Here is a 25,485-nt window from a genome sequence, read left to right on the forward strand (position 1 = left end):
GAACAGCTTCCAAGGAGCCGCTCCGGAGTAGCGAGAGTCAAGCACACCAACTGCTGTATCTATTTAAGGCCACCTACACTCAGCCTTCCCCAGGCTCATTTCAGATGCTTCTCTACTCCTTAGCTGCAGTCATGACGTGCTGCTTCCCACCTCCCAGCCCTGTGTGCCATGGCACCCTGTGGCACAGAGGGCAGAGTAAGTTCCAAGACAACCATAGTGACGGGAGGTGCTACAACACGGCCCCGGTGACCTGGTACTGCCCAGGGTCAGATCATCTACAGCAGGACAGCCAACCTCAGCTCAGCACCTAGGAAAGGGAATGTCTGAGATGAGACTGCTTGGAAAAATCTACTTCTTACCTAAGCCTTGAGAGAGAGAAAAAGAGGGTAGGGGGACAGCCCAACACTATTGATAAAATTAACTCTCTGCTTAGTTTTGGGGTTCTTGGGGTTTCTTTTTTGCTAGTGTATGTACCAGCTGCTTAGGAGCTGGTTCTGAGTATGGGATAATGCTTCTAAAATATAAGTTATTTTAAACCACATGACAGTCATTTGTTTACCCTGCCCCTCACACCTCCTTTTGGCAGAGATCAAGTTCAGCTTGATGTTTCATAGCCATTAAGTGCTCCAAATACAGCTGTCAGAAAGAGCTAGAGGATAGCAGTGTACCAAATGTCTGCCCAGCACAGCAACTTATTACACTCAAAACACATCTATGAGTTAAATAGGAAGGACCCCTGCTATACAGAATTTGAGCACTGATAATTGGTTATTCTTGCTAGCCCTTTCCCTAAATATCAAGAGTTTTATACATACAGTGCTCCTTTATCTTCTCCCCACCGCCTGTCCCAGCAGTCTTTAGATAAACCAAAGTGAGTTTAGGAACTTGCAGTTCTAATTCTGTTAAAAAAAAAAAGTTGTGCAAGAAAGCAGGGAATGTTCAATGAATCCAGATCTACTTTGTAGTTATAAAAATTCCAATGGCAAAGTGGTAAGGGCAAATAACCCAATGATCATATGGCTTAAGTTTAATGCAAAGCACACTAGGAGGTCCACGTGCAGGGAGAGAAGAGTCCAAGAAAGATGGAATAAGAAGTGTCCTGAAGAACAGTGTTTATGCATAGAATTCCTCTTGTTTGTGTGGTTTTTGGTATCCTCCATTAGACTGTTTTGGTTCATCCAGTGAATAGCTGCCTTCATCTTTTTTCTTCATTCTGTACAGCATAAATGCAACTAGAAACACTGCAAACACCAAGCCTACAAGTCCTCCAGCAATTACACCTGGAAGGGGAGAAAAAGACACAGATTACTCTAGATGCCATAGCAGATAGTACTACTATGATTTTAAGTTCCAGATTGTTCCTTACCTGTCCCTGGCTTAATGACTTAAATTAATTTGTCCTTCTGTTCCCTCCCAAACCAAGCACCTGCTCAAATACAGCAGCCAGTCCTAGGGACATGGATCTCCCACTGGGCCATGCTGCAAAGCACACACGGCTATAGTGTTCAACCCTGGTAAGTTGACTGAGGCAGCAACAGAGAAATTTTACTGTAACTTTTCAGAGGAGTGAAGGAAGAGGTTTAAACAAAGTTGCAGATAAAGCAGTCACTGCTAGCTGCTATTAGTAAACTAATATTTGCCCCTGTTAGGGTTTTGACAACACAGAATCATCACCCTAATTTCAGAGGTCTAACATAAAAGGTTGTCATCCTTGCTCAGAGATGTATTTGCACAAATGCAGCTTCTGTTGCCAGGAGATTCCAGGAATCTGCTGTTACCAACTAGAAATCCAAAATATCTGGTACCTCCAAGAACTTCTTTTCTGTCCATAATTCCCGAGGCTCCTGCTGCTTTGGCATTCCTCTCAGAGTCAGCCAGTACTTCTGCGTTCTGGGTGGGGAACAATTCCTCGTCTTTAGTTAAGATGAAGTCTCCCTGTTGGGACATACAAGGCAGGTTATTCATGTTTCTCGTCATCTCTGTTTCTGGAGACTTTCTTCTCATCTAAAACCCTCCACCAACATAACCTATTAAACCAATCACTGTTTTTGACTAATTAACACCTATTCCTACCAAACCAACTTAGTAGATCCTACTAAAGACATCTCCCAGCAGAGGGTGTCAGAACTATTAGCCCTCACCGGGTCTCCAGAGCCATCTTCAGAAACCTCCTCATGTGTAGGAACGACATCCCTTGGAGCTGTGGCCGCGGGGGTGGCAGCGATGTCTCCCTCACCATGAACAGTAGAGTGGGGCTCAGGCACGTCCTTGGTGTCTGGCACATCAGAACTGGGGATTTTAGGTTCAAGCTCATGGACCACAGCAGAGGCTTCTGAAGGAGTCACATGAACCACGGAAGGAAAGTGAGCAGTGGGACTTCTCACTGTTGTTGTGACTACGTGGCTTGTTGGTTTCCCATCAGGTGAGCCCAGGATGGATACTTCATCCTTCACAGCTACAACTGGTTCCTCTGTCACTGGATTACTGGTTGCAGAAGGAGATATTACTTCCTTTTCAGTTCTGCTCTCAATCCCATGAAACGGCTGTTCACTGAAATCCACTGGTGCTGCCACTATTGAGGAATTAGTTGATTCTCCTGGGATTCTCCAGGTGCGAGACTGGTCAGTCAGGGGACCTGCAAAACAAACAAACAAAAAAATATTATCCTTGGCCAGTTCAGAAGCCTATTAATAGTATTCTCAGGACACTGGTCTAAGAAGGATAAATAACCTTCAGAGTCAACTTTCATAATAACAGAAGTTCAGTTTGTAATTCCTCATCCTTTTCAGTGGAATAAGGAAGGGACAGACCAATGTGGTGTTCAGCAATACTTTGTTAGTCCCCAAGGCAAAAGTGCCTGTTTGTGGTGAGGTTGACAAGGGAAATCTGCTTTCAGTACACTGGTTCCTCAGGGTGGATATCTGAGTCTTTTTCCATAAACACTTTTATTTGATTCAGAGCAGTCACACCTTCAGTCTCAACCACATCTGGCACTGATTTCAGGGTCTTAATTTCTGCAGAGTATAATCTAAAATACAAGCTTGTGGCTGGAAGGAAGCAGAAGCATAGCATGCTTCAGATTTCAATAGCTTGCTCTTTTCTCACTAGCATCCCCTCAACTTCAGTACTGAACACCAAGGGTCTCTCTCATGCAGTTTAACAATCATTTTTACAGACATTTCCCCCTACCCTAAATCCCCTTTATCACTTATAAAAATCTATGGCCCATGGGAACATGCACATCTGATGACAGATAAAGTTTGCACTTGATACATGTTGGTAGGCTGGGGTTTACACAGCCTCAAACATTATCTTCTACCTGCTCATAAAGGACCTTGTTATGATCTCTTTTCTTCATGAGTGAAGAATCAACTCCAGTTTCATAACATTCTTCACACAATATCTCACATTAGCAGTCACATGGAGTGTACCTCTGCTTCTGGCTCCCTCTCAAGTCTCTTACAGCTCATTTTCTACTAATTGTTAGAATCTCAGGGAATACAAGATTAATAAATTAGGCCCTTTCTCTGTTCCCAGCTCTCATATTCTGGGGTGGGTGTGTGTGTGTGGATTCCTCCCTCTACCCCCCCTTCACTTGGGTGCTTACTGAGCTCTCAATTGCCACTTCCTAGAAGGACCAAGCACTATCAGCACAAGTGCTAACAACTCACCTGCACCTGAACCTGAGAAAACATCATCCTCATCACCAGATGAATCAAGGTCTTCAGGGGGAAGATTCAGATTTGTAGTTTGCTTTAAAGAGAAGAGCAAAAAGATATGTCAGTGATGAGATTGAAGTGATCAGGTTGCTTGCTCGCTTCTAGGGGTTCCTAGAGGTCACACAAACATTTTTTGTTCAGATAGTATTTTTTCTTCTCCCTTCATTTCAGCTCCCCTCCCCAGAAGAGCGGGTCTGGTTAGTATGTTTGGTGTTGGAAAGGTGAGTCTTGCTGTCTCCCTTCTCTGCACTGCTTCCAGGCTGCAGTTGCTTTGGGAAAGAAGAAAGCAAGGAATCCATTTGGTGTTGCATCCTGGTAGCAGGCAATGCCCAGTCCTTACCAGCCTGTTTCAGGTGCTGACTGTTTGTGTCTTCCCTATGCACCAGCTACTCCATCTGCAAATCACTGCATTAATTCTAAGGAGCAGAAAGGAAGGGGAGGCAAAGGAGCTTGTCTTCTTTCCCTTTATGACTCAAATACTGTTCACATTTCTGAAACTAAAGCACCTGGCTGGAAGGAGAATCAATGTCCCTTTTATTAAGTATGGGCACTCAAAATGAGTCCGGAGATAGAAGCCAGCCTTCACTATTGGAGAATAAGCCCTGAGCTTTCTCCATTTACACTCCAAGGAGTGCACTAACCAGCACTGAAATTCAGTTGCTGAAACAAGAGGCCAAAACCCTGTTCTATGGCACTTGTTTGTCAGAGCATACAACACTCAAAGCTATTCAGGATCTCCAAAGATGACAATGCTCTTTCAGTGTTTACTAATTTACTAATTACAGAATGATTACTTCATGCATCTCATTGGCCTCTGCTGTATACACTTACTGCTCCTATCATTACAACATGCCTGACTCTCAGCTCATGACGAGTCTCAGGTTTATTTCTGCAGGGCTACCGTTACCTGGTTAGTAATTTTCCCTTCTCAGATTTCAAACCAAAGCCCCGTTAAGTCACTTCTTCCAAAATTCATCTTTTTGACATCCAACTACATTCCCTGTTTTCACAAATTTTGACTTCTATCCCATGCTCAAGTCACTTTTGGCACCTCTTTCCAGCACTGCCATCTGCAAGTTTAGATGTCGCATTGAATCATCCAAGCTGTGGGATCCCTATGATCCCAAAAAGTGCAAAGTCTCATTTTATTATGTAAAAAAAGGACACACATCCTTTGCAGCCAGGCCCACTGTATTTCTTTAGCTCGCATTAACAAAGTGTCACTTAAAAATTAATATAACATTCATCCTCATCTCAGGAAGAAGTTAGCCAGCCCAGTATGTACTGTTGAAACAATACAGCTCTGCAGTTGTCACTTTATTACCTACAATGAATGTGTTTATTGGTCCTATCTCCTTATTCTTAAGATACCAGGTTTACCCAGTTTTCTCTTCCATCCTTAATACCTTATCAATTCCCCCCATTTCCACACAACTAGTTTCCAAGGTGGTTAACTAGCCCATTAGATTCCACCTCTCTGAAGACAAGTAACCAAATTGCCACCACCCTATTCAGCCCCAAGATCTTACCCCTTCTAGGCAATTATTGTCGTTATATGGTTTTTTTTAAATAACAAAAAAACTAGCAACAAAACCTCTTATATAGACATACATTTTTTAGCATTTTTCTTCCCTACTGAAAATAAACCCCTAAAGCATTATTCCTTAAGCTTCTGCAAGCATATTTCTAGAATGAATTGCCCTTCGATCTCTTGCTTAACTGCAAGTCATGAGGTAATTTTGACTTTTAGATTTGTCCCTGCTTGTTTGCACTGTGCTTTTGCACCTTTCCACAGAAAGTAGGTCAGATAAGTACTTCCCGTGTGTTTTCCTTCTTGTGTCGAAGGGTGGTGACTCACACAGGCTGATCTCACTTCAAATATTAAAGAGTATGAACTGTTGGTGCATAAAGCATAAAGAAAGAACTGCCAGGCTGCCCAAACTCAGCTCCCTCGTGTGCCCTTCCCAGTACATTCAGAAGATAAGTGAGGCCTTAGAAATTGCACTGTTTTTATTGATGGGGGGTTGGTGACCACTTTTCTCTCTCCTTCTCACACCAGCAGTGGCAAGCACAACCCTTTGTTCTTTCACTCAGCCTGGCTGATTGCAAAAGGGGAACATGTTGCTAAAGGTGGGGGTTGCATTCTCCTTCCAGTGGGAAAACTTCCTTGAAGCAGCTAGAAAGCAAACTCTCCAGCTTTTTATTGACATAAGGGACTGCCAATACAGCATAAAATTGTATCACCACAAACATTCAGCTAGGATCGAGGCCACCTTCCCCCCCAATTCTGAATATTCAGGGGTAGCTCATATGGATTTTCAACAACACCCGGACAGATTGATCATCTGCAGACCTCAACAATCCTCCTGAAAGGATCACAGACTGCCAAGAAATAAAATGGCAACTCTTGATCTTGACTATTGAGCCTCCACCCCTTCCCCTTGAGGGGTTAATAGGTGAGGCTTGTTCAGTTGTGTAACATTTCCTTTGTTCTTACTGAGTGTGTCCAGCCACCCTACCCTTAACACCTCCCCTCACACCTGAGCTCTGAGCCTCTCCCAGGCTGCAGCAAGCTCTGCTTCTTCACAGCCTTTGTCATGCACCCATTTGATTATTAGTTTGATTTCTGTATCTGAGCAGGGACAGTGAGGTCCTCCTCAGAGGAGAGAAGCCCAGGGCAGCCCAGTCTAAACCAAGGGAGACCCAAGGTGTTCCAGGGCAGAGCTGTCCAGCAGCTGCTCAGCACCCACCCTCCAAACACGGCAGATTCAGACCAGTCCTAGTCCCCTGAGGTTGGCTGCTGCATGTAAGAGTAATAGAAAACAAGAATCAGGATCAGTAAAGCCTGCTTTCCAGTTTTATATGAGAACTTAGTGAAGTTACATGTCCCCAAGGGTCTTGTCCCCTTGTCCCAGCTGCTCCTCTGGGCATTGTTGCATCTCCCTTTGACCAGGCAGCTTGAGGCTTGGGATCTGAGAGGGACTTTCTTTGGCCCAAATACTCAAGAGACAGTATAGGATTAAGCACATGTGGATAGCAGTCAGAATACCCACAAAGTGCTGTAATTTCATGACATCATCCAATTTCATGACACCATCCAATTTCATGACACACGAGCATTAAGGAACATTTGCCCAATTTATTTAACTGTATGGTTATATAAAGACTACATTTCTTGCTCCATAAATTACAATTTCAATGGACATAAAAGATGGTAACCTCCCCACAAAATACAAGTAACTGTAGAAAGGCCATGTTTCTATAATGATCTGCTGCTGAAGGATTTCAGACACAGCAAGGTTAGAAAACACTGACTCAGGACAGCATTGGAAGGGACTGAACTAATTTGGGTTTGCATCAGGAAGACAGACTGTGCTGTTCAAACAACAAACACCTCATGGTCAAGGTTTTTTGATGACCTTTTATTGAAGCTGACTTACACCAATGGGAAAGGTTTTGATTAGCCAAGAGGATTAGGGGCACAGAACACTGGGTTATGCTATCATACGAAAGAGCTGAAAATAATTCCAGCTTAAAACAAGCTTACTCTGCCTTTCAGACAGTGGATCCTTTGAAGGACCTCTGATGGGATCTCATGTACTCTAGTCAAAAACTCTTCACATTCTTATCAAGCATCTACAACATGTTGCTTTTTTACCATTTAACAAGCTTGTATGGTTTTGTTAGAAGTTCAGACAACTGGTTGGAAATACTTGTCCAGTCCTTTTGATTTGCTGTCACTGAATTCAGCTGCATGTGAGGGGTAAAATATTTAACTGTATTTTTGATATGCTTTAACCAGTTCTCATTAACCAGTGGAAGACCCTCTTCCGCAAGGATCAAAGCAGCCTGTTTAGGGGAAACCCTGGGGTGACTGTTCGCTTCTGCTCTTGCTGAGCACTGTATTGTTGCAGAACAATAGTTATTCAGTTCTGCTGGGACAACCAGAAAGCTGCTTAGTGGCATCTTCAATTTAATCAACAATGGGCCAGGCTTTCACAACTCATTAGCAATATTATTGGATCCAGAAGGCTGACATAGTCCAGACTTTTTTCTTTTTTAAAGTATCATTTTTAACTATTCTTCAGTCTTCATCTTGGTCAGAGTCTCAAAGCATGAGTCTTTCTGGGCTTATCCCATCAGCTGCTAGAGAGCTCCCTCCTGCTATAGCAGAGATCTGAAGCACTCTCTCATTATGAGGGGGAGATTTGTAGTTGATTAGTTGATCTAACCCTGCCCTAACTGGGAACCACATTTATTTAATTTGATACATGCAAAAGGAAAGAGCTTTTCTCAAATTGCTCGTTGAGGTAAGCAAAACCACTGGCTTTGCCACAAGCTGCTACAAGCCCTTAACTAGATTAAGGATGGTTTGTATCCAGCTCTTCTTAATCCAGTTAGTGATCTGCAGTGTCAAAAACACTTGAAATCCTCCATTAGCTGAATAAAGCTGTTAAATTTGCACATTTATTTCCCCTAATAAATCCTTCTTACTCAGCTGAAAAAGAATGAACTGTAATGAGCTCTCCCACCTCAAACAGCTCCCTAACCATCCTGTGAGAGTATTGCAACTGCATAGGAAGGAAAACCTATAGTTTGCTCTTGTTTAAGAGAATATACAAGAGCAAGGCAAGCATTTGCTCTGTAATTTGGCTACAATAAAGCATCTAGAAGAATACTTTCAAAAGTATTTGAACAATTAATTCTTAAATAAACTCAAACAGAAAGGTTTGTCTTTCACCTTTTCCTGTATACTGCAGAGCAGAAATACTATCTGAGGCAGAGCAGCCCGAAGAGCTTCTAACTTCAATGTAACATTGGTATTTCAGTGGGGGGAAGACAAAACCACATGCTGAAGGAAACTTTAGCTTTGTTAAACCTTGATATTCTGCAGTTAATAGCCAATGGACAATTAACTCCAATCCCAGATGTTCATGGTCAGCAGACCGCTTAAATGGTTAAGGGGAGAAAAAAATTTAAAAATAAAACCACCCAACAACCAAAAAAAACCCCACCCCAACCATATAAAACCGACCACCAGCATCCCCCTTCTTTTACAGACATACAGACTCTGGAATTAAGTTGGCCATGCAGACTTTCTCTTTAACTGTCAGCCATAAATTCTGGAATAGCAGAAAGAGAGCTGATGCTTTTATATGGCAAGTCAAGAGTGAAGCTTGCATGCAAGCCTATTACATCAGAACTCAGCAGCAGTGTGGCACCACTTCACCTAAATTCTCTTGTGGTTGTTTCTCCTGCTACTCCACTGCTCAAAATAAACCCTGGTGCTCCTTGGTGATCATGTAGGTTAATGAAGTATTTCTCTTCCTAGAGGAGCCAAAGATGCAGAATAACACAGGCCAAAGAGCACAAAGACAGCTACAAACCACCCCACACACAGTCCAAGGGCTGGACAGCCTAGATTTAAGCAGTATTTTATCTCTGGCTAGTGTTCCAATCAAGAATGCTGTGATGACAGGGGTATTGGAGCTAGGTGATCTTTATGGCCCCTTCCAACCGAAACCCATCTATGATTCTACAAACTAAGTCACCAGCACTTCTTACTTCCTAGTGCCCTTCCTGTCTCAGATGGTGGTGTTTCCCTGCACCCTCAACAGCCTTTTGATGTGTATCAACAAGCTTCAGCATCCCCACCCTTCCATTAATCAATCTCTGTCACCTGGAGCAAGGCTGGATAGGGGCTCAGAGGGTGCTCCTTCCAAAGAGAAGCAAGTGGAAAGCAAAGAGTGCTCTTTTGCTCAGCAAGGCAAGGACCATTTTAGCAGAAAGAGGTAAGCAAGCCAGTTAATCTGGCTGCTTATCTATCAGATCATTATTAGGGAAAAGAAATACGGAAAATCTTGGTTAATTGCATTCTTACTGGCCTCCTCTTCTATTTTTGTCTGGTGACTTGAGAGAGGAACTATCTTTGAGGGAGAAGTCCTGGTTGTGTTTGAACTCCCTGATCATCACACAGTACTCAGCTCTCAAAGGCAGCAAAACACCTTCCAGCAGCTGCTCAAAACAGGTTGAGAGCTCTTAGGATCTATTCCACTATGAGCAGAACAAAGCAGACTCTAGACTGTCCACTGTACACTAGGCTGTGATCCTCCTTTTCTTCAAGCTGTAGGAGCATAACCTGATCCCTTACACAAGATGCAGTGGCCAAGGAAGAGCATCCAGCTACTCCACAGGCAGAGCAGCCAGTGTCCCAATGCTTCTAGAGGCTCCACACTATTGCCCAATCAGCTTTACATTTTCTCCTTAGAGTGACAGGGCAACTTTTTAAATAAGTAGGGCAGAAATACAGTAATCAACATGCCAAGTGCAAAAATGAACCAGCCTGTCGCCATCAGGTTAAGTTTCACACTGTACAGCAGGGCCCTTTTAACTCCCACCTCCCACAAGAGCATGTCACTTCATGTTTCCTGGACCATCCCCTGCATGTCTGTTTGTGCACGGTCAACCAGATCAGGGAACTGGTCCTGTTAAACTAAACAAAAGGAAAAAAAAAAACCACAACCAAACTCCCACCCCCCCAAAAAAAAAAAAAAAAAACAAAACAAAAAAACCAATTAACAAAAAAAAAAATTACGAAGAGGATAAAATATCATGCAAAGAATTTTCCAGCAGGACCAGTTTTCCAATCCTACTCAGTGCATGAATGCACAAGTGTTTGTGTTGGCACAGGGCAGAGTGTGGCAGCCAGGGCTGCTTAAGCATTCACAGAGGCTCACAGCCTGCATTCTGGGATGCTGACACTCATTCCCCAGCCCACCATGCATTATGGAAATGCACATCACCAGACTGCAGGCAACACACAAATCAGAGGCTGACTCAGAGGGCCACACAGGTTCATACAAAAATGAGCAAGCACAGGGGCTGTAGGGACAGTTCTCTTCTGCAGTGTTTGCTCATGGATTATGTTTATTCCAAGGTCTGACAGCAGTGCTTTTGAGTCCTCCCAGTCCTCCTAGGAGTAGGAATGCACAGCTAAAGGCTAGACAGATGTCTTGTTCAAACCAGAGCAGTTCTAGTTTCATCCTGGGCCACCTGAACTTTACAGGAGGCCCAGTCCAATTGCCATTTATTCCTGGACAGAGAGTACATTGAACATCCTTCATGAGAGAGGGCTGAGCAAAGCTGGAGTAGCTGGAGTCCCAGAGGGCTATGGATTCCTCAGCAGGGGAAGCTCATGGCCGTGCTCATGGCAGCAGGGACAGCACAGCAGCTGTGCATGGGAGTCCTCTGTGCCAGGAGTGCACAGAGCACCGTGCCAGTTCTGATGCAGAAGAGCTCAGCTGCCTCTCTAGTCCCTCTCAGCCAGCTCCACTAGAAGCCTGCTCAGTCCTTCAGCAACAGAGAAGCGTTACAGCCTGTGCTCTTGCTTTTTCACCTGGACAATGTATCAAACAAGTTACTACACACTGCTTTCACTCACACCAACCTGCTCCTTCCAGTCAGGCTATGCAGACCAGGCCAAAGACTGAATCTCACCACAGATCAACACATCACAGACATGGCATACAACAGGCACACAGCTGAACTCTGTATCAGTGACTGGCTGTCACAATATGGCCAAAAGTGGGATCCTTTTGTCTCCCATGTTCAAGGCAGCCCGTGCTTTGAAGATGCAGTCTAACAAGAAAGCTCATTTCCCTGCAGCTAATCTCATAAGAAGCAGCCAGTTCAGTTTTATGTTATAAAGCACTTTTCTTTAAAGATCCTTCCCTGCAGCTCTTTAACATACTTGATAGTTCAGGCATTTGTTTCTTGAGCTAGCACAAGAAAGCCACAGCTTTCAGGGTTTGTGCAAAGTAGGTGCAACTCACTGAAGCCCATCCATCCTGGGAAATTAATTTCAATCTACTTAAGCTGGCTTGAGAGATGAGCAGTGAGCTGCCTAAGTCAAGACTAGGCAAACCTAACTTGTCTTAAAACCCGCTGACTGAAAGCCACCAGCACTTCCTACTTCCTAGTGTGGCAAAACCAGCACGGAAGATTCATTCTTACTGCAACAGCCACTTCATCTGCTTGTTTAGAAAGGAACAGGCCAAGAATTGCTTGGTTTCAGCAGAGGCTAGAGGTGGGCCACCCATCCCCGAAACCTAACAAAGTAAGGCTAAAGAGGGGAGCATGCTGGCAAGCAGAAAATCTTTATGAAATGGAAACCTATCCAGCAGAGGACTCCAGCAGCCCAAACCCACACATTACCCACACATACTGGTAACTACAGCACAGATAAATGCAACCCTCTTGCCAGCAGAAGAAATTAGAAGTGACAGGATCTAAACACCTGCTGCCTCTTCTTCCTGCACACATGCAGCCCCTGCTGTGGAGTTCAGGTGAGAAAGAGCAACTCACCTCACACAAGGCATGAGCAGCCACGGCCACTTTAAGTAAGAGACTGGACTTTGCAGTGTTGCCTCCTGCACATATAAACACACTGAGCTTATGTCTTCATTTGCCAATTATTTTTTTGCCAATTATTCCTAACCAGCTGATCTGTGGTGGAGGCAAATTCCTTTCCTTGCCCCATCTCTTGACACCCATTCACCCAGTTCAGCGATCAGCACTGAGGACTGTCTTTGCAGTTAAACTTGCTACAGAATCGGAGTTTGTGACAAGTGAAACTGGGCTTCAGATTGCCTGGCTGCTCCTTAGCAGCATGTGTGGGCTGGGGAAGCCAGTCTCCTTTCTCCACACACCTAAGAAATCACCCAGCTCCCAGTGCAGCAGACCGCTGGCACTACAGCCCTGAGGCTGCTGAATGGAGTCCAAGGCTGGGTTTGAGGGAAGACCTGCAGGTGGTGAGTGCCCCCATTTGTTCCATTTGGGACTGGCTTGTCCCAGCAGCCCTGTGAGCTCCAAATGCTCAGCGTGGGGCTGTCGGCCTCGCTCCAGGATGCCCAGAGGCTCGGCCCCGCGCGCTCCTCCTGCCGAGGCCGTGGCTGCAGGACAGAGCAGGGGCCTGCAGCACACCAGTGTCAGGACATGGCAGAGGCAGCTCAGGGGCTTTGGTCCCACGGGAGCACAACTTGCTCTCGTCATCTTCGGCCAATCAGCTCAGGAGGTCCCAGCTCAGAAGTCAGAGGAAAAAGCTATAGGAAAGCAAGATGTGGTCTGTGGCATCTCAAGTCCTCAAATTATGGTGGTGGCGCCCTGTGCATCGCTGATGCCTCTCAGCAGCACCAGAACATGTGTGCCTCTGGCCTAGGGAAGCCTGTTTCCTGGAGACAAATGCTGTGCAATTTGGTTGGTGGAACTACTACCCATTTCAAATGAGCTCCATGGCAGCTTTTATGTGATCAGCAAACTACCACAAGCAGTGCTACAGCTGCACAAGTGCTCTGACCTGAGCAGATGTGGTCCCAGAAGTCAAAAACCACCTCATCACCATGCTACACAGTATTCTGAGGGGAAAGACACTGTTCTGCTTCACCCGAGGAAGGGAAGCCAACATGCAGCCAGGAACAACTGTCAGACAAGAGAAAATGCAACAGCCTTCAGTGTCCAGACACAAGGATAGGAAAAGATTCAGGTTCTTATCTCAAGAGTTTCCCTCTTCTCCACCCTGAAGTCCAGCAATCACCTAATGTGAGATATGCCAAGGAGCCAGGAGACCAAGCTCTAAGATTTCTTGAAGGATCACAGAAACATTTTCAGTCTACTACTGATGCATACATGTTTCTAGTTTGAGCAAATTGCTTGCAGTGCTATATTAAATTAGTGAAATCCAAGTTTCAGATAAAAATCCCTAGTGTACCAAACTAAAAGCTTGTACTTAGGGCAGGACTTGTTGCTCCTGGCAGCTAGGATGTTGTTTAAACCTCAGCAGAAAGATGAACTTGCAACCCTGGTCTCAAAGGTCTCAGATAAAGCCATTGGTAAACTTAAGTTAGACTACTTAAACTTACAAATACATGGCCTTACAACAACAAAAAAGCTGACGAGATGTTCCAATTAGTTACACAGAGTTACAGTGGAACTGCCCAGATAATGTTTTATAAGAGGATGTATTCTGCAGAAACCGGATAGGGACAGGACAACAAAAGTTACTTCTATTTGCTTACACCTCAGTGACAGAAACACCTGCCAGCTGCAAGGCCTGTTGCTATCAAACTCTGCTCTATCTTCCCAACTGATCTGCTCACAGTCTAACTTACAGAACTTATGTCAGCTTCTTCATACCATGACAACATCCCAAGCCTCAACAATCCAAGGCCTCCTTGATTGCTTTGGTGAAAATTCCACATTTTCTTCAGCGGGATGCACAATGAAGTCTCCAAGCCTTGTGAAATTATTTTTTTCTAATGTCCCGGGGTGACAGGACCTAAACCAGGACAGCTAACACTCTGTATTTTCCATACAAGCATCCCAGACACGTGTTCCCTTGGAATGCTGTATTTCACTATAAATGTAACACTCAACTTCTCAATTGCAGCATCACCACCAGCCCTTTCAACCACAACCCCCACTGAAGAGCTGATGGATCAGGGGACTGGAAGCACCCAGAAGGAGCTGCCTGGCTTGACCAGGCACCAATGCAATCTCTCTCCCACATGTGCACACCAGATGGCAGGACCAGGGACATCCCAAAACCTGATTTTTTGGTGCTGTTGCTTGTCAGTCTGGTACAGAAGACCTGGCTATTTGCAAGGGAGCTACAGAAGCGAAACTTGGGCAGCAAAATGAGCCAAGAGTTGGCATTCCACAGCACCCTTCTGATCTGGTCACAACTAAGCTCCAACCAGTTCTAAGGGACTCTGTTCTTGCACAGCAGGGCTCACAGCAGCCAGCACCAGTCTGTTAAGAATGAACTCATGAGTCTCAATTGACAGCCAGTGGCTGGACTCACACAGACCATGCAGGCAGCTTTACATTTTGGGTTTGACCCAATGCAAGGCAGTTTCTGCATCTTGGCAGGTCTTACACTAGCACACAGTGGACTCAATGATCCTTGTGGAGCTCCAACTCAGTATATTCTATGATTCTTGGTGTTTTCTTTATGTTTGTTTGTATGGCTCACCATTGCCAGCTTAGATCTGATGAAATCAAGTCTCTCCCTACATTATGAGGCATGCTGTCCCATTTGTCTTATCTACAGGATCTCAGGGTTGACTAAGCCAAGGTTGTTTATAATGCAGAAGTCATCCCCGTAACAGATGCAGTTACACTGCCATGACTAAGCCATTCGCTAAAGGACTGAAACATCTCCACCAGAAGCAGGAGGCACATCTCAGATCAGGAATACCCTGTTCTCCTATCCCAAAAGTCTTCTCAAAGAGGCACTTTCACTGTTACCCCCTCCTTCCACAACAGTCCTAGCAGCTCCTGAAGAAAAGCATCATGGGTTTTGGATGCTACTGGTCTCCTTGGAATAAGCAGCAGTAGTTCAGATGGTCTTTGGGCACAGGCTGCACCATATTTCACTGAGTTATTCTATGGGAGAAGACAGTTCAGACTGCATGGATTCCCTCAGAGAAACATACATGCTCACACCCCCTGGGTCACACAGCCAGGGATCTACCCACATGAAACGGCACAGACCAAGCTCACAGCAGTCCCTCCTGGGACACCCAGGAGTCTCTGTGCTCAGGTTTACAAAAGCACTGCTAATCCAGCACATACTACAAAGTTCTGACAGCAGTTACCCCATTCATAGTTAAATTATGCAACACCTCAGTGAGATTATGAGAGTTGACTGCTGTACTTCCATGCTGAGTCACAAGGGTGTTAAAGTATCATGTCAGTGATGAAGCACCAAATGAAATCCTACCATCAGAAACAGTCTGATGCTGCAATTGTGCACCAGTCACCTACTGTTTCACTCATTTAATTAATGGACATTAAGCATTTCTTGACCAAACACCTACTGGATTAAACTAACTCTGACCTAGTCACCCAGTTACACTGTTTCATACCACATCTGTACAGCAGAGCCCTCATTAAGGGACTGTTACAAAGGAGAGCTAAATCAGAGCTTCCTTTGGATCTCAGCTGTTATCCAAGCCCCACCTCCTGCTGTCATTTTTGGGTATACAGCTTGTTCACCTGTCTTCCCCATGGTCCTCTTTCAGAGCAGCCACCAAATCAGGTGATAGATTAGAGTTTAGTGGGAGATGCTACTTTGGATGCTCTCCTGCCTCCTATGGGCAACTATAAGATTTCAAGTTGTGATTTGGACATCCCTATGTTTTATACATCTATACTGTGAAGAGACAAGACACACCACTAATGCTACTGCTGACAGATTGTCAGGCACCACAAGTCAATAAAACAGTGCTAAAATTGCAAGGCAAGGTGAATGCTTTACTACCAAGTTACTCCTAGCACAGCATGTCCCCTAGTTCAGACCAGTTTCTGTCAAGAGGTACCATCAGTATAGCCAAGATGTGACATAACAACAAATCAAACCTGTTAAAATATCATTAAGTTGAAGATATTTAATATACATGAATAAATTTCTGGGTCTACTCAGTGACTACCAACTCCAGCCAGCACATTATCCCTCTAAATAAAGCAGAGGAGGAAATGCTGAAGGACCACTTTATGGGCCAAGTCTAAAAGCACAGGCTGAGCCATTGGCGTGTATCAGCACCATCACACAAACACTGAATGCTGTCTCAGGTGTGTAGTATTCACCTTGCAATCCTTGCTGATGGATTTCACAGGACTTCTCACACAACTGTACTTGCTCATCTCTCTGAGTAATCCAAAACAGCTTCCAAGAGAAGAGTTGTGATCCTCTATTGTGAACTTTCACTTTCTTTTATGGATACCACAGTTTTCTCAACTTCATAATATTCTGGGCCTGCAGCCAGAGACCCACTGGCTACATCATACTAGTAAATTAAATAATATCAGAGAACATCCCCAGGCACTAGAACACTACCAATACCATAATATTATTAGAATGATTTATGGCATAGTTTTGAGCCTTGCCAACCAGTATGCCCCCAAATAAGCACAGGAAGGTTCTCAGCAGGCAGTCTGGTGAGGAGGGTGCATTACAGACAGGCCAGACAATTAGATTTCCTACACAATTGTGACTCCAACATTTAAGTTGGTCACAAGACACCTTGTGTCTAACATGCTTTATTGTACTGGGTTTGCATTGTAGGATTTTGGTAGCAGGGGAACTACAGGAGTGGCTTCTCTAAAAAGACAGAGCTTCCCCTGTGCCTGACACAGCCAGTGCCAGTCAGCCAGGACAGACCCACTGCTGGCCAAGGCTGAGACCATCAGTGACAGCAGCAGTGCCTCTGGGATAACACAGTAAAGAAGGGGAAAGAAGTTAGTGCACAGGAGTAATTGCAGCCAGAGAAGAGAGGAGTGAGAATATGTGAGAGTAGCAACCCTGCAGACCCCAAGGTCAGTGAAGAAGGAGGGACAGGAGGAGCTCCAGGCCCTAGAGCAGAGATTCCTCTGCAGCCTCTGGTGTAGCTGTGTCCCTGAAGCCCATGAAGGTCCACAGTGAAGCAGAGATTCACCGGCAGCCATGGAGGATCTCAAAACAGAGCAGGGGGACACCCAAAAGAGGCTGTAACCCCATGGGAAGCCCATGCTGGAAGAAGCTCCTGGCAGGACCTGTAGCCCCCATTGAGAGAGATGCCCACAGCAGAGCAAGTTTGCTGGCAGGACATGTCACCCTGCTGGGACCCAAGCTGGAGCAGCCTGTTCCTGAAGGACTGCGCCCCATGGAAGGGATCCAGACTGGAGCAGTGATTTAGACCTGCAGCCCATGGGAAGGACTCACACTGGAGAAGTTTGTGGAGACAAACCCTTTGCAAGGCACCCCACACTGCAGAAGGGAAGACTCTGAGGAGTCCTTTCCCTGAAGAGGAAGGAGCAGCAGAGACAACGCGCAATGAACCAACCTTGGCCCCCATTCCCCATCCCCCTGAACTCCTGGGGGGGAAGCTGGAGAATGTGGATTAAAGTTAAGCCAAAAAATAAGCCAAAAAAGGAGGGGGGAAATGGAGACAAGGTGTTTTTAAGATTTGGGTTTACTTCTCCTTATCCTGCTCTGAGATGATTGTTAATAAATAAATTCATTTCCCCAAGAGTCTGTTTTGCCTATGATGGTCACTGGTGAGGGATCTCTCCCTGTCCTTATCTCTACCTACAAGTCTTTTGTTATATTTTCTCTCCCTGCCCAGCTGAGAAGGGCAGTGACAGAGCAACTTCAGTGGGCACCTGGTACCCTGCCAGGGTCAACCCACCACATTTACTTTCAAGCACCAGTGTAGGTATGTTTGGTGAATTTTTTTAACCCCTTCTGGCTGCATGCTAGGTGAGGGGGGGGAGGGCACATTGAGCATTTAACACTTTTGAGCTACTAGAGTAATAATTTCTAATTATTCATAATCACATCTTCCAGCTTGTGTAGAAAGAAGCTCCAGTGTTTCACATCTCAGTGCAACTACAGATGCAGACTGGGGAACTTTTTGCAGGTTAAACACACTTCAGAGGGAGCTGTGCTGCTGCAGGATTAAGCCAGCAGCTTTCTTCTGCAGGCCATGAGTCAGTTGATGTGAGCACGATAGCACAGCACTCCTTGCCACTGCCCAGACATGCCAGAGTCAGCCTCTTTTGTTCCGTCCTTTGTTCACTGATGGGAAAGTAGTCACGATCTAGATGATTCCTCTGTTAGGACAGAAAGAGATTTAGAAGTCAAAGCTGTCTAGCTGCAGGCTGTTGGGCAAGTTTCGATGCAAGCCTCATCACCACCTTCCACTGCATGGAGGTGCCACTTACACACTGCTAGAGCCAGTGTGGTGGACAAATCTCATTTGTCCATCGAATCTGCTGGTGTGAGAGTCTCTGTCACAGTTTCATAAGCAACAGAGCACAGCAAGTGAGTAGACGAATAGGTAGAAGAATATCACATAGATTAGCATCTGTGTTAGATAAGAATTCAAGCAAGCTTTGTGGTTCCTCTAGTTTGGGCTTTTACCCATCAGCTTCCTGACTGAAGAAAGCCTGGACTCTGTCCCTAAAGAAGATTCCTATTAGCTGGTCAATGGGATAACAGGTTCTCTCCTCTGCAGATGCTTTTAGCAGAGACTGATGTATTGGTAGATCAACAGGCTGCTCTGAGCTCCTGTGCTTGTACAAAGCATGGGTATCAAATCTCCCAGATCACCATGCTAGGGCCAGGACACACAGCCTCCAAACTCTGCTGTCAGTTGGATAACAAGTAGCAGGCATAGATGTCTCTCTCTATAAATATATACATACCTATATTTGTATTTCTCCACTCTTCTGGTCTCAAAGGATAGGAAAAGACAGCATGGGATCCTGTTCTGGGACAGGAAAGAGCCAGGTAGTCTCTTCCTACAGCAATATAGCTGCCAGCTCTGATCCCCAGAGAATATACAAAGGTTTCCTACCAGCACAGCCACAGCAGCACTCTGCTGTACGACAGGGAGCTTCACAAGAGCTCCCATCTGGAACTCGTTAGGTTAATCACCGCTTGCTCTCTAGAAAGCAGACTGGCTCCACTCACCCCTGCCCACCTCTGGCTTCAATCTACAGCCTGCTCCTCCAGTAATCCCTGTATATGCAAGGGGCTGGACCGGAGCTGCTGCCTGCCTCTGACCAGGATGTGTACAGCCACCAGCATTAGAAACTAATTAGCAAGAGCTTTCCTGTGTACAGCACAGGACAATCATGGTCTGCAGTGCCGCCCAGAAGCATGCTCCCCTTCCAAGTGGAATGGAGTTCAAGTTTCCTTACATTTAAAAGAGGCAATAAGTTCCTCATCACATGGCAGAGGCAGACAAAGAGCAACCCCCAGTCTCCAGCTATGGTTTGTGTGTGCTCAGGTGATGGAGGCAGTGCACTCTGAGGAGTCGTTGTGTGAACTGGCTGTACTTTGCAGAAGGCTGCCTGACAGGAGTGTGTGCCTGAGACTGCCCACAGCCAAAAATCAAGACTGTCAGCCTTTGCTTCTATGACTGGCAATCAAGACATTGACATTACTGCACAGGCAGTGTAGAAAAGCTACACAGTGGAGTATGACAACATAGAGCCCTCATGCAAGGCAGGATACCCATGAGTATTTTAAGCTGGTTGGCAGGCAGTTTCTTATGTTATATCAGCACCCTTGATTTAGTCAGTAGTCGTTCTGCAAGAGCAATCCAGAAGACCTTTCAGTTATTAGAAAAGCCTGAATGCCAAGACACAAAATGTGTGGACATTAAAGAGAACCATGTTACAAAAACATGGGCTATGGAGAAGATAGTTCTGCCAGAGAGCAGAGCAGCAAGACACAGAGGTGAAGCAGCAAGAGTTCTTCAACTGAAAATACCTCAAGCAGTTTCTAACTAGAAACCTAGCAGGGAAAGCCATGACTTACAACACCTCCATGACTCAGTTGTTACTGCAGCTCCAGTGACTCAACAGGAAGTTCCATTGCCAACTCCATCCAAATCCCACTAACACATCGGTTCCCATCCAGCAAGGCAAGCCTCACTGGTGAGACTGGTCTCAGCAGCAAGATACAAACATTACAGTCGAGCAGGGCAAGGAGCCCAAGCTAACAGACTCCATTGGACCTGTGCCGGTTCCACAAGACCCAGAACGCCGACTGCAGCCAAGCACTGCTTGAGAAACAGAGAGCTTGGGAAACCACCACATTAGCAGATGTTGCCCCACAAGAGTTGCTTGTAGGAGGTCCAAATGTTATCTCACCTTGAGGTGAGGCTTCACAGAGCAGTAACTTTTCCATTAGCATCCCCACAATAGAAAATGCCCTGTCCCAAGTTTCTAGCCAGGCCAGATCAGGCTCATCACTGTGGTACACCAGTAGCCAGCAGAGCAGCAGCTCAGGTGAAGTACAGCCCTAACTTAGAGACCTGTTAATAAAGCTGACACTCAGTACTCCAAAGGAGGCACTTTGCCTTCTGCATTTAAGAGTATCTTCTCAACTCAGAAGTGAACCTATAAGAAACATCAGAAGTCCTTGCACTCTTTGCCAAAACAACTTCCCCACTGTAAGTTCACTGCCTATAACAAAGTCTACGGAGTAACAAAAGCTCCTCACATCTAATCCACAAATAAACAGTGTCTTTAAATATTACAGTGTTCTGATGCTTTCTCAACCATCCCCCCACCCAAATACAACCACTTATGTTTCTGCTTATATATATTCTGCTCACTTCAGAATGCTGAGACAGGACCCAGCTGTAACCCCTAATTTCTTCCACATTCTTTAGCAGAGCAAGACTACAGTTACACTAGAACAGAAGAGAGCTGCTGTTCTAGCCAGCAGTTGATGTTCTCCACTGCTTTGCTAGTTCTCTTGGCAGGAACAACTGTCCAGTCTGTTTCTTTATGGAAAGAGTTACCAAAAATTTCCACAGATAAAAAGTCCATCACTTTGAGCAAAATCGCTCTCAGATAAAGGCGACAGAGTAAAGGTGCTGTGCTCCTCTTATAGGAAACTTGAGATCTAGCCAATAAAGCCTTGACAAAGCAACTCACCTTGGAGCAGACGTGCAGGGGCTGGTCAGATAATCACTCTCTTTGGCTCCAGTGATTACATCGCCTTGACTCTAATGAGGCCTTAAGCACCCAGCATACTCAGACACCTACATTTAGGTGCTTCAGCATCAGCTGAACGCTGTCCTGAGGGACTTGTGCCATTTGAACATAGCAAGCCCATCAATCTTCAGCTGTCATGGAGTGCTGTATTAGATGTCTTCTACTCTTTATTATCTCAAAGCTATTAGATTAAAACACTAACGCTGCAATGCTGAAACACTGCAATTTTATAATTGGCAGCACATATTCAGGAAAAGGCCCTATCTTCTCTCTCTCAAGAAGCTCCCTCCTCCCTGTAAGGAGGGCCTAAAATCTCAGCTCCTCAGATGCCAGAAGCAAGTGTGGAATGTCCCTCTCAGGGATATTAGTATGGTTCTTGGACACAGAAATCACTTCAAACAAGGTTAGGACAGAGTGCTGGTATACAGGCCACCTGGAGACATCTGAGTACAGGCAATGCAAAACACATACTTAAAATGGACCAATTTTGCTGCTAAAACAGCAGCCTACATTTCAGGTTTGTGCACTAACTTAATTTTAGAAGGCTTACAGATTTCTTGCACTTGCTGTAACTTGTCTCAGGTTGTTAGAGAGGATTGTTTGTTTCCAGAAATTTCAGGGTGCTGCCATTAAAATGTTAGCTCTTCTCACCACTTGAAACTGAGAGAAACCTGGAACAAAGACTACAAAACTGCACCAGAGCCCCCTTACAACATACAAACTCCAGCTCATCTGCCACTGCTCTACTCAGAGCTGAGCAGATACAGCAGTCACCATTTCACTGGGAGGTGGTCACCAGCAAGTCAGTGTTCAGATGGAGAAGCTCTGTTTACAGTGCTAGATGAATATTGTGACTGCTCTGTGCATACTATAGAATAAAGTGTTTCCTCCTTATCCACCGCCTGCACATTTAACAAGCAAGCTGGACTACCCAACTTCTTCTAATTAGTTTATGTTCAGATAGGAATGACATCACCCTTGGAAAAAGGTTTGGCCTGCTCTGGTAAGCTTCAGTCAACCACCAGCATGCACCTACACCAGACAAAACAATCAGAACCCTCCTCCTCTCACCATAGGGGCTGGATTGCCCAGTGCCCTTCTGCAGCGGGATGTACATCTTGGCTCAGTTGGCTTCCTGGTGGTGTTTTACTGTGTTTCTATTTTAGAGAGTAACAAGGTTAAACTGTTAAAATGGTAAGATGTATCAGCCTTCTCATTTCAAGGAAGTCCATGCCTCCATCATAACAACAGAGGGCAATTACTCTCATAAAGAATGTTTTAAGCAATGAAGTGTCACCTTGAAGGAGACCAGGAACCTCCCAAATCATTCCTGCAGGTAAGAGTACTAAGGAAGAAAACAACTATTGTTTGGCCAGTTTCTTGCTCCAGTTTATTATTCCAATGACAATATGCATAGATGAGCCAAGCTACACAGCAAGAGCCAAGGGCCAAGCCATGTGCCAGCAGCAGTGGCATCCATCCCAACAACCAGACCACCAAGAACCCAACACCACCATGGCAATGCCCACAGCACTGGAGTCTGGCAGATTCAAAGTACTGTGCAAGGTCACTCTGCTTCAACACGGGAGGTTTTCAGACACTCAATGCAAAATCATAATTATTCCAGATGGGTGGGAAAGGCAGATTAGACCCCGTCACTGACATTTGGACATGGGGGAAAAAAAGAGCCATGTGATCACCAGAAGGGAAACAGTCTCAGTGCTGAGTCACCCCGGAGAGCCCCAGGACTTCTGCTCCTCCGTGTGCTCACCCTTGAGACCCCTCGATCTGCAGTGCCAGCCAGGCCTGAGTGTCTCATAGGCACAGGAGAATTCCAGACAAGCATTTACTTCATGTCCTTCTCATTTCTAGTAAGGAATATTTATCACAGGGGAATTTTATCCAAATAGAGTACAGAGGCTGTAAATTAACTGCAGTTTCCCCACTTCATTAAGCAGAAGCTTACTCAGAAATTGAGAGCAGAGCCTTCCTCCCATGGAACAGTGCTGCCTACACTCACATGTTTGTAATTTTTAGCCATCTCATAACGACTCACTGCCATGTGGGCCAGGAGGGTCCACGTCCAGAACTATAGGCAAAGTTCACAGACAGAATGGTACAGCAAAACCAGAGGTATTTCAAGCAGCTCAGAGCCCACTGTGCACTTTGTTCTGCCACTCCTTATCCGACTGGTGCTGCAGTTTACCCCTAAGCAAGTTTTAAATCAATCATGTCACAAAGGAAAAAAACCCCACCAGTTTTACTTTGATAGCCCTGCCTGCTCAAACTATCTCATGCTCCATTTTTTCCGCCTAACTCATCCAAAGGGGAAGACTCCACAACCGGTGCACACTCAGGTCTGGTAGGGGACCACACGGGAAGCAAAGAAGCGTGTCCCTCATCTCAGAAGAAAGCGATGGGACTGGGGCTTTTTGCCCCTCGAGGCGCGGCCACAAGATCTCCTGCCCCGCACCCTCCGACCGCACACGGGGCTCGACGCCGCCCAGGCTGCCAGCGCAGACTTGAAGCAGAGAGCACAGCACTTCACGGGGCTGCGGAACCAGGTTTCCGCGGAAAGGCTCTCGCAGGCGGGGCGGGAGCAGGAGCAGAGCCATCCCCTGTCCGCGGATGACACCTGGCGGCTGCTGCCGCTGCGGGACCAGCACGGCTCCGGGCAGCCCCGAGAGCTGCTCCCGGGACACGGCAGCCGGGACAGGCCTCTCTGCCGCGGGGTCACCACGCTCCGGGGAGCGCCGGCACCGGCGCGGCCGTGCGCCCAGCCGGGCAGCACCGGGACCTTTGTTTCCGTGGCAGAAAGCAAAGCCCGGGCGTACCCTGCCCTGGGGCTCTCAGGCACAAAAGCGGCGGGGAGCCACCGACCCGCGCTCTCCGGCGCTGTGCCGGGGCACGGCAGGAGCGCCCCAGCTTCAGGAGTCACCCGTGACTTCGGCCACAGCCGCACCACAAAGGGCCACATGCCAGCGCTCCCCCGGACCCGCCGCTCACCGCCTCCGGGGCACGACTCGCCGGAGGGGCGGCGGGACCATCCTGACCCCCCCCGGCCCTCCCGGGCGCACCGAGGGGTCCCGCGGCCGGGGGGCTGCGGGGAGCGCCGCCCGCCCGCTCCGCGGCGCCCCGGGGCGGAGCCGCGGGCAGGTCGGGAGCCGCCGCGGCGGGTCTGGTTTGAATTAAGGCTGCCGGGGCAGCCGGGCTGGGGCCCGCCGCCAGCACAAAGGCCACCGCAGCCCTCCACCCCGGCACGGCTGGGCTCCGCTGCGCTCCCCTGCGGGAACCCCTCGAAGCGGGGAGCCGGGCGGTCCCCCCAGCCCAGCCCAGCCCGGCCCGGCCCGGCCCACCCTGCCCCGCCGGCCCCGGCCCCGGCCCCGCTCCGCACCCCGGCCCCGCCGCCCCACGTGCGCCGCGCCCGCCCCGCTCCGCTCGGCTCACCGGGACAGCAGCCTGGAAGCAAAGGGCCACCAGCCACACGGCCACCACGTTTATCATCCTTCCTCCTCGCCGGGCCTCGGGAGCGCGCAGCCTGCTCCTGCTTCCCGCCGTCTCCAACGCCGTTCTTGCTCCGCTCCTCTTAGAATTGTTTTAAGTAGCTGCGGGTTTGCTCCCTTTTCTGGTTTCTTTTTTGTTTTGTTTTGTTTTATTTCCCTCCTTTTCCCCCTTCGCACGCAGCCGAACCAGCCTCCCAGCAGCGCTCTGCGATGGCGAGGAGTTGAACTCTGTCTTTTAATGAACCCACTGCAACAACCTTCACCTTACGGCCACCCCCCGGCCGGCCCCGCCTCCGCTCCGCTCCGCTCCCCTCCCCTCGGCTCGGCTCGGCTCAGCCCGGCTCCCCAGCCCCAGCCCGGCCCGGCCGGCACGCCCTGCCCCACCGCCCGCCCCCGCTTCCTGCCGCCGCGGTACCTGCGCCGGTGCCCCCTCCCCGGCCGCTCTCCCCCGCTCCCCGGCCGGTCCCCCGGCAGCCGCCGCTTCCCTTCCACTGCATTCCCAGATTTCCTCTCTGGCAGAGGCATTGCTCCCGCCGAGCTTCCTTCCCTCTCGCTAAAAATAATAATTCAAAATAATAATAATAATAATAATGATACTGTTAAAAGCCATCCCTTCCCGTTTCACTGTGGGAATAGCCCGGGGGCGCTCCGGAGAGAGGGGCGGGGGCTCTCCCCGGTGGCCCCGCACCCGGGGCAAACCTCTGAGCTCCCGG

General features: G+C 47.1%; 1 protein-coding gene across 1 annotated transcript; it reads right to left on the bottom strand.

The window, feature by feature from the left end:
- Positions 1–938: 938 nt before the first annotated feature.
- Positions 939–25,001, bottom strand: SDC1 (syndecan 1). The gene is made up of 5 exons (XM_053939667.1): positions 24,717–25,001; positions 3,672–3,753; positions 2,142–2,635; positions 1,806–1,935; positions 939–1,280 (listed from the first exon to the last, which is right to left on the bottom strand). The coding sequence occupies exons 1-5, from the start codon at positions 24,771–24,773 to the stop codon at positions 1,114–1,116; spliced, it is 930 nt and encodes a 309-aa protein (XP_053795642.1). The 5' UTR covers positions 24,774–25,001; the 3' UTR covers positions 939–1,113.
- Between the last annotated feature and the right edge of the window lie 484 nt (positions 25,002–25,485).

This window comes from Vidua chalybeata, chromosome 3 (assembly GCF_026979565.1).
Source record: "Vidua chalybeata isolate OUT-0048 chromosome 3, bVidCha1 merged haplotype, whole genome shotgun sequence".
NCBI lineage: Eukaryota > Metazoa > Chordata > Aves > Passeriformes > Viduidae > Vidua > Vidua chalybeata.

Bases quoted from the DNA above. Each gene is read 5' to 3' on its own strand.
- SDC1 (XM_053939667.1), bottom strand. From the start codon at position 24,773: ATGATAAACGTGGTGGCCGTGTGGCTGGTGGCCCTTTGCTTCCAGGCT. The intron at 3,754-24,716 runs GTGAGCCGAGCG...TTCTCTTTAAAG, and splicing joins GCTTCCAGGCTGCTGTCCCG to CAAACTACAAATCTGAATCT. The intron at 1,281-1,805 runs GTACCAGATATT...CTCCCCTTCCAG, and splicing joins CAGAAAAGAAGTTCTTGGAG to GTGTAATTGCTGGAGGACTT.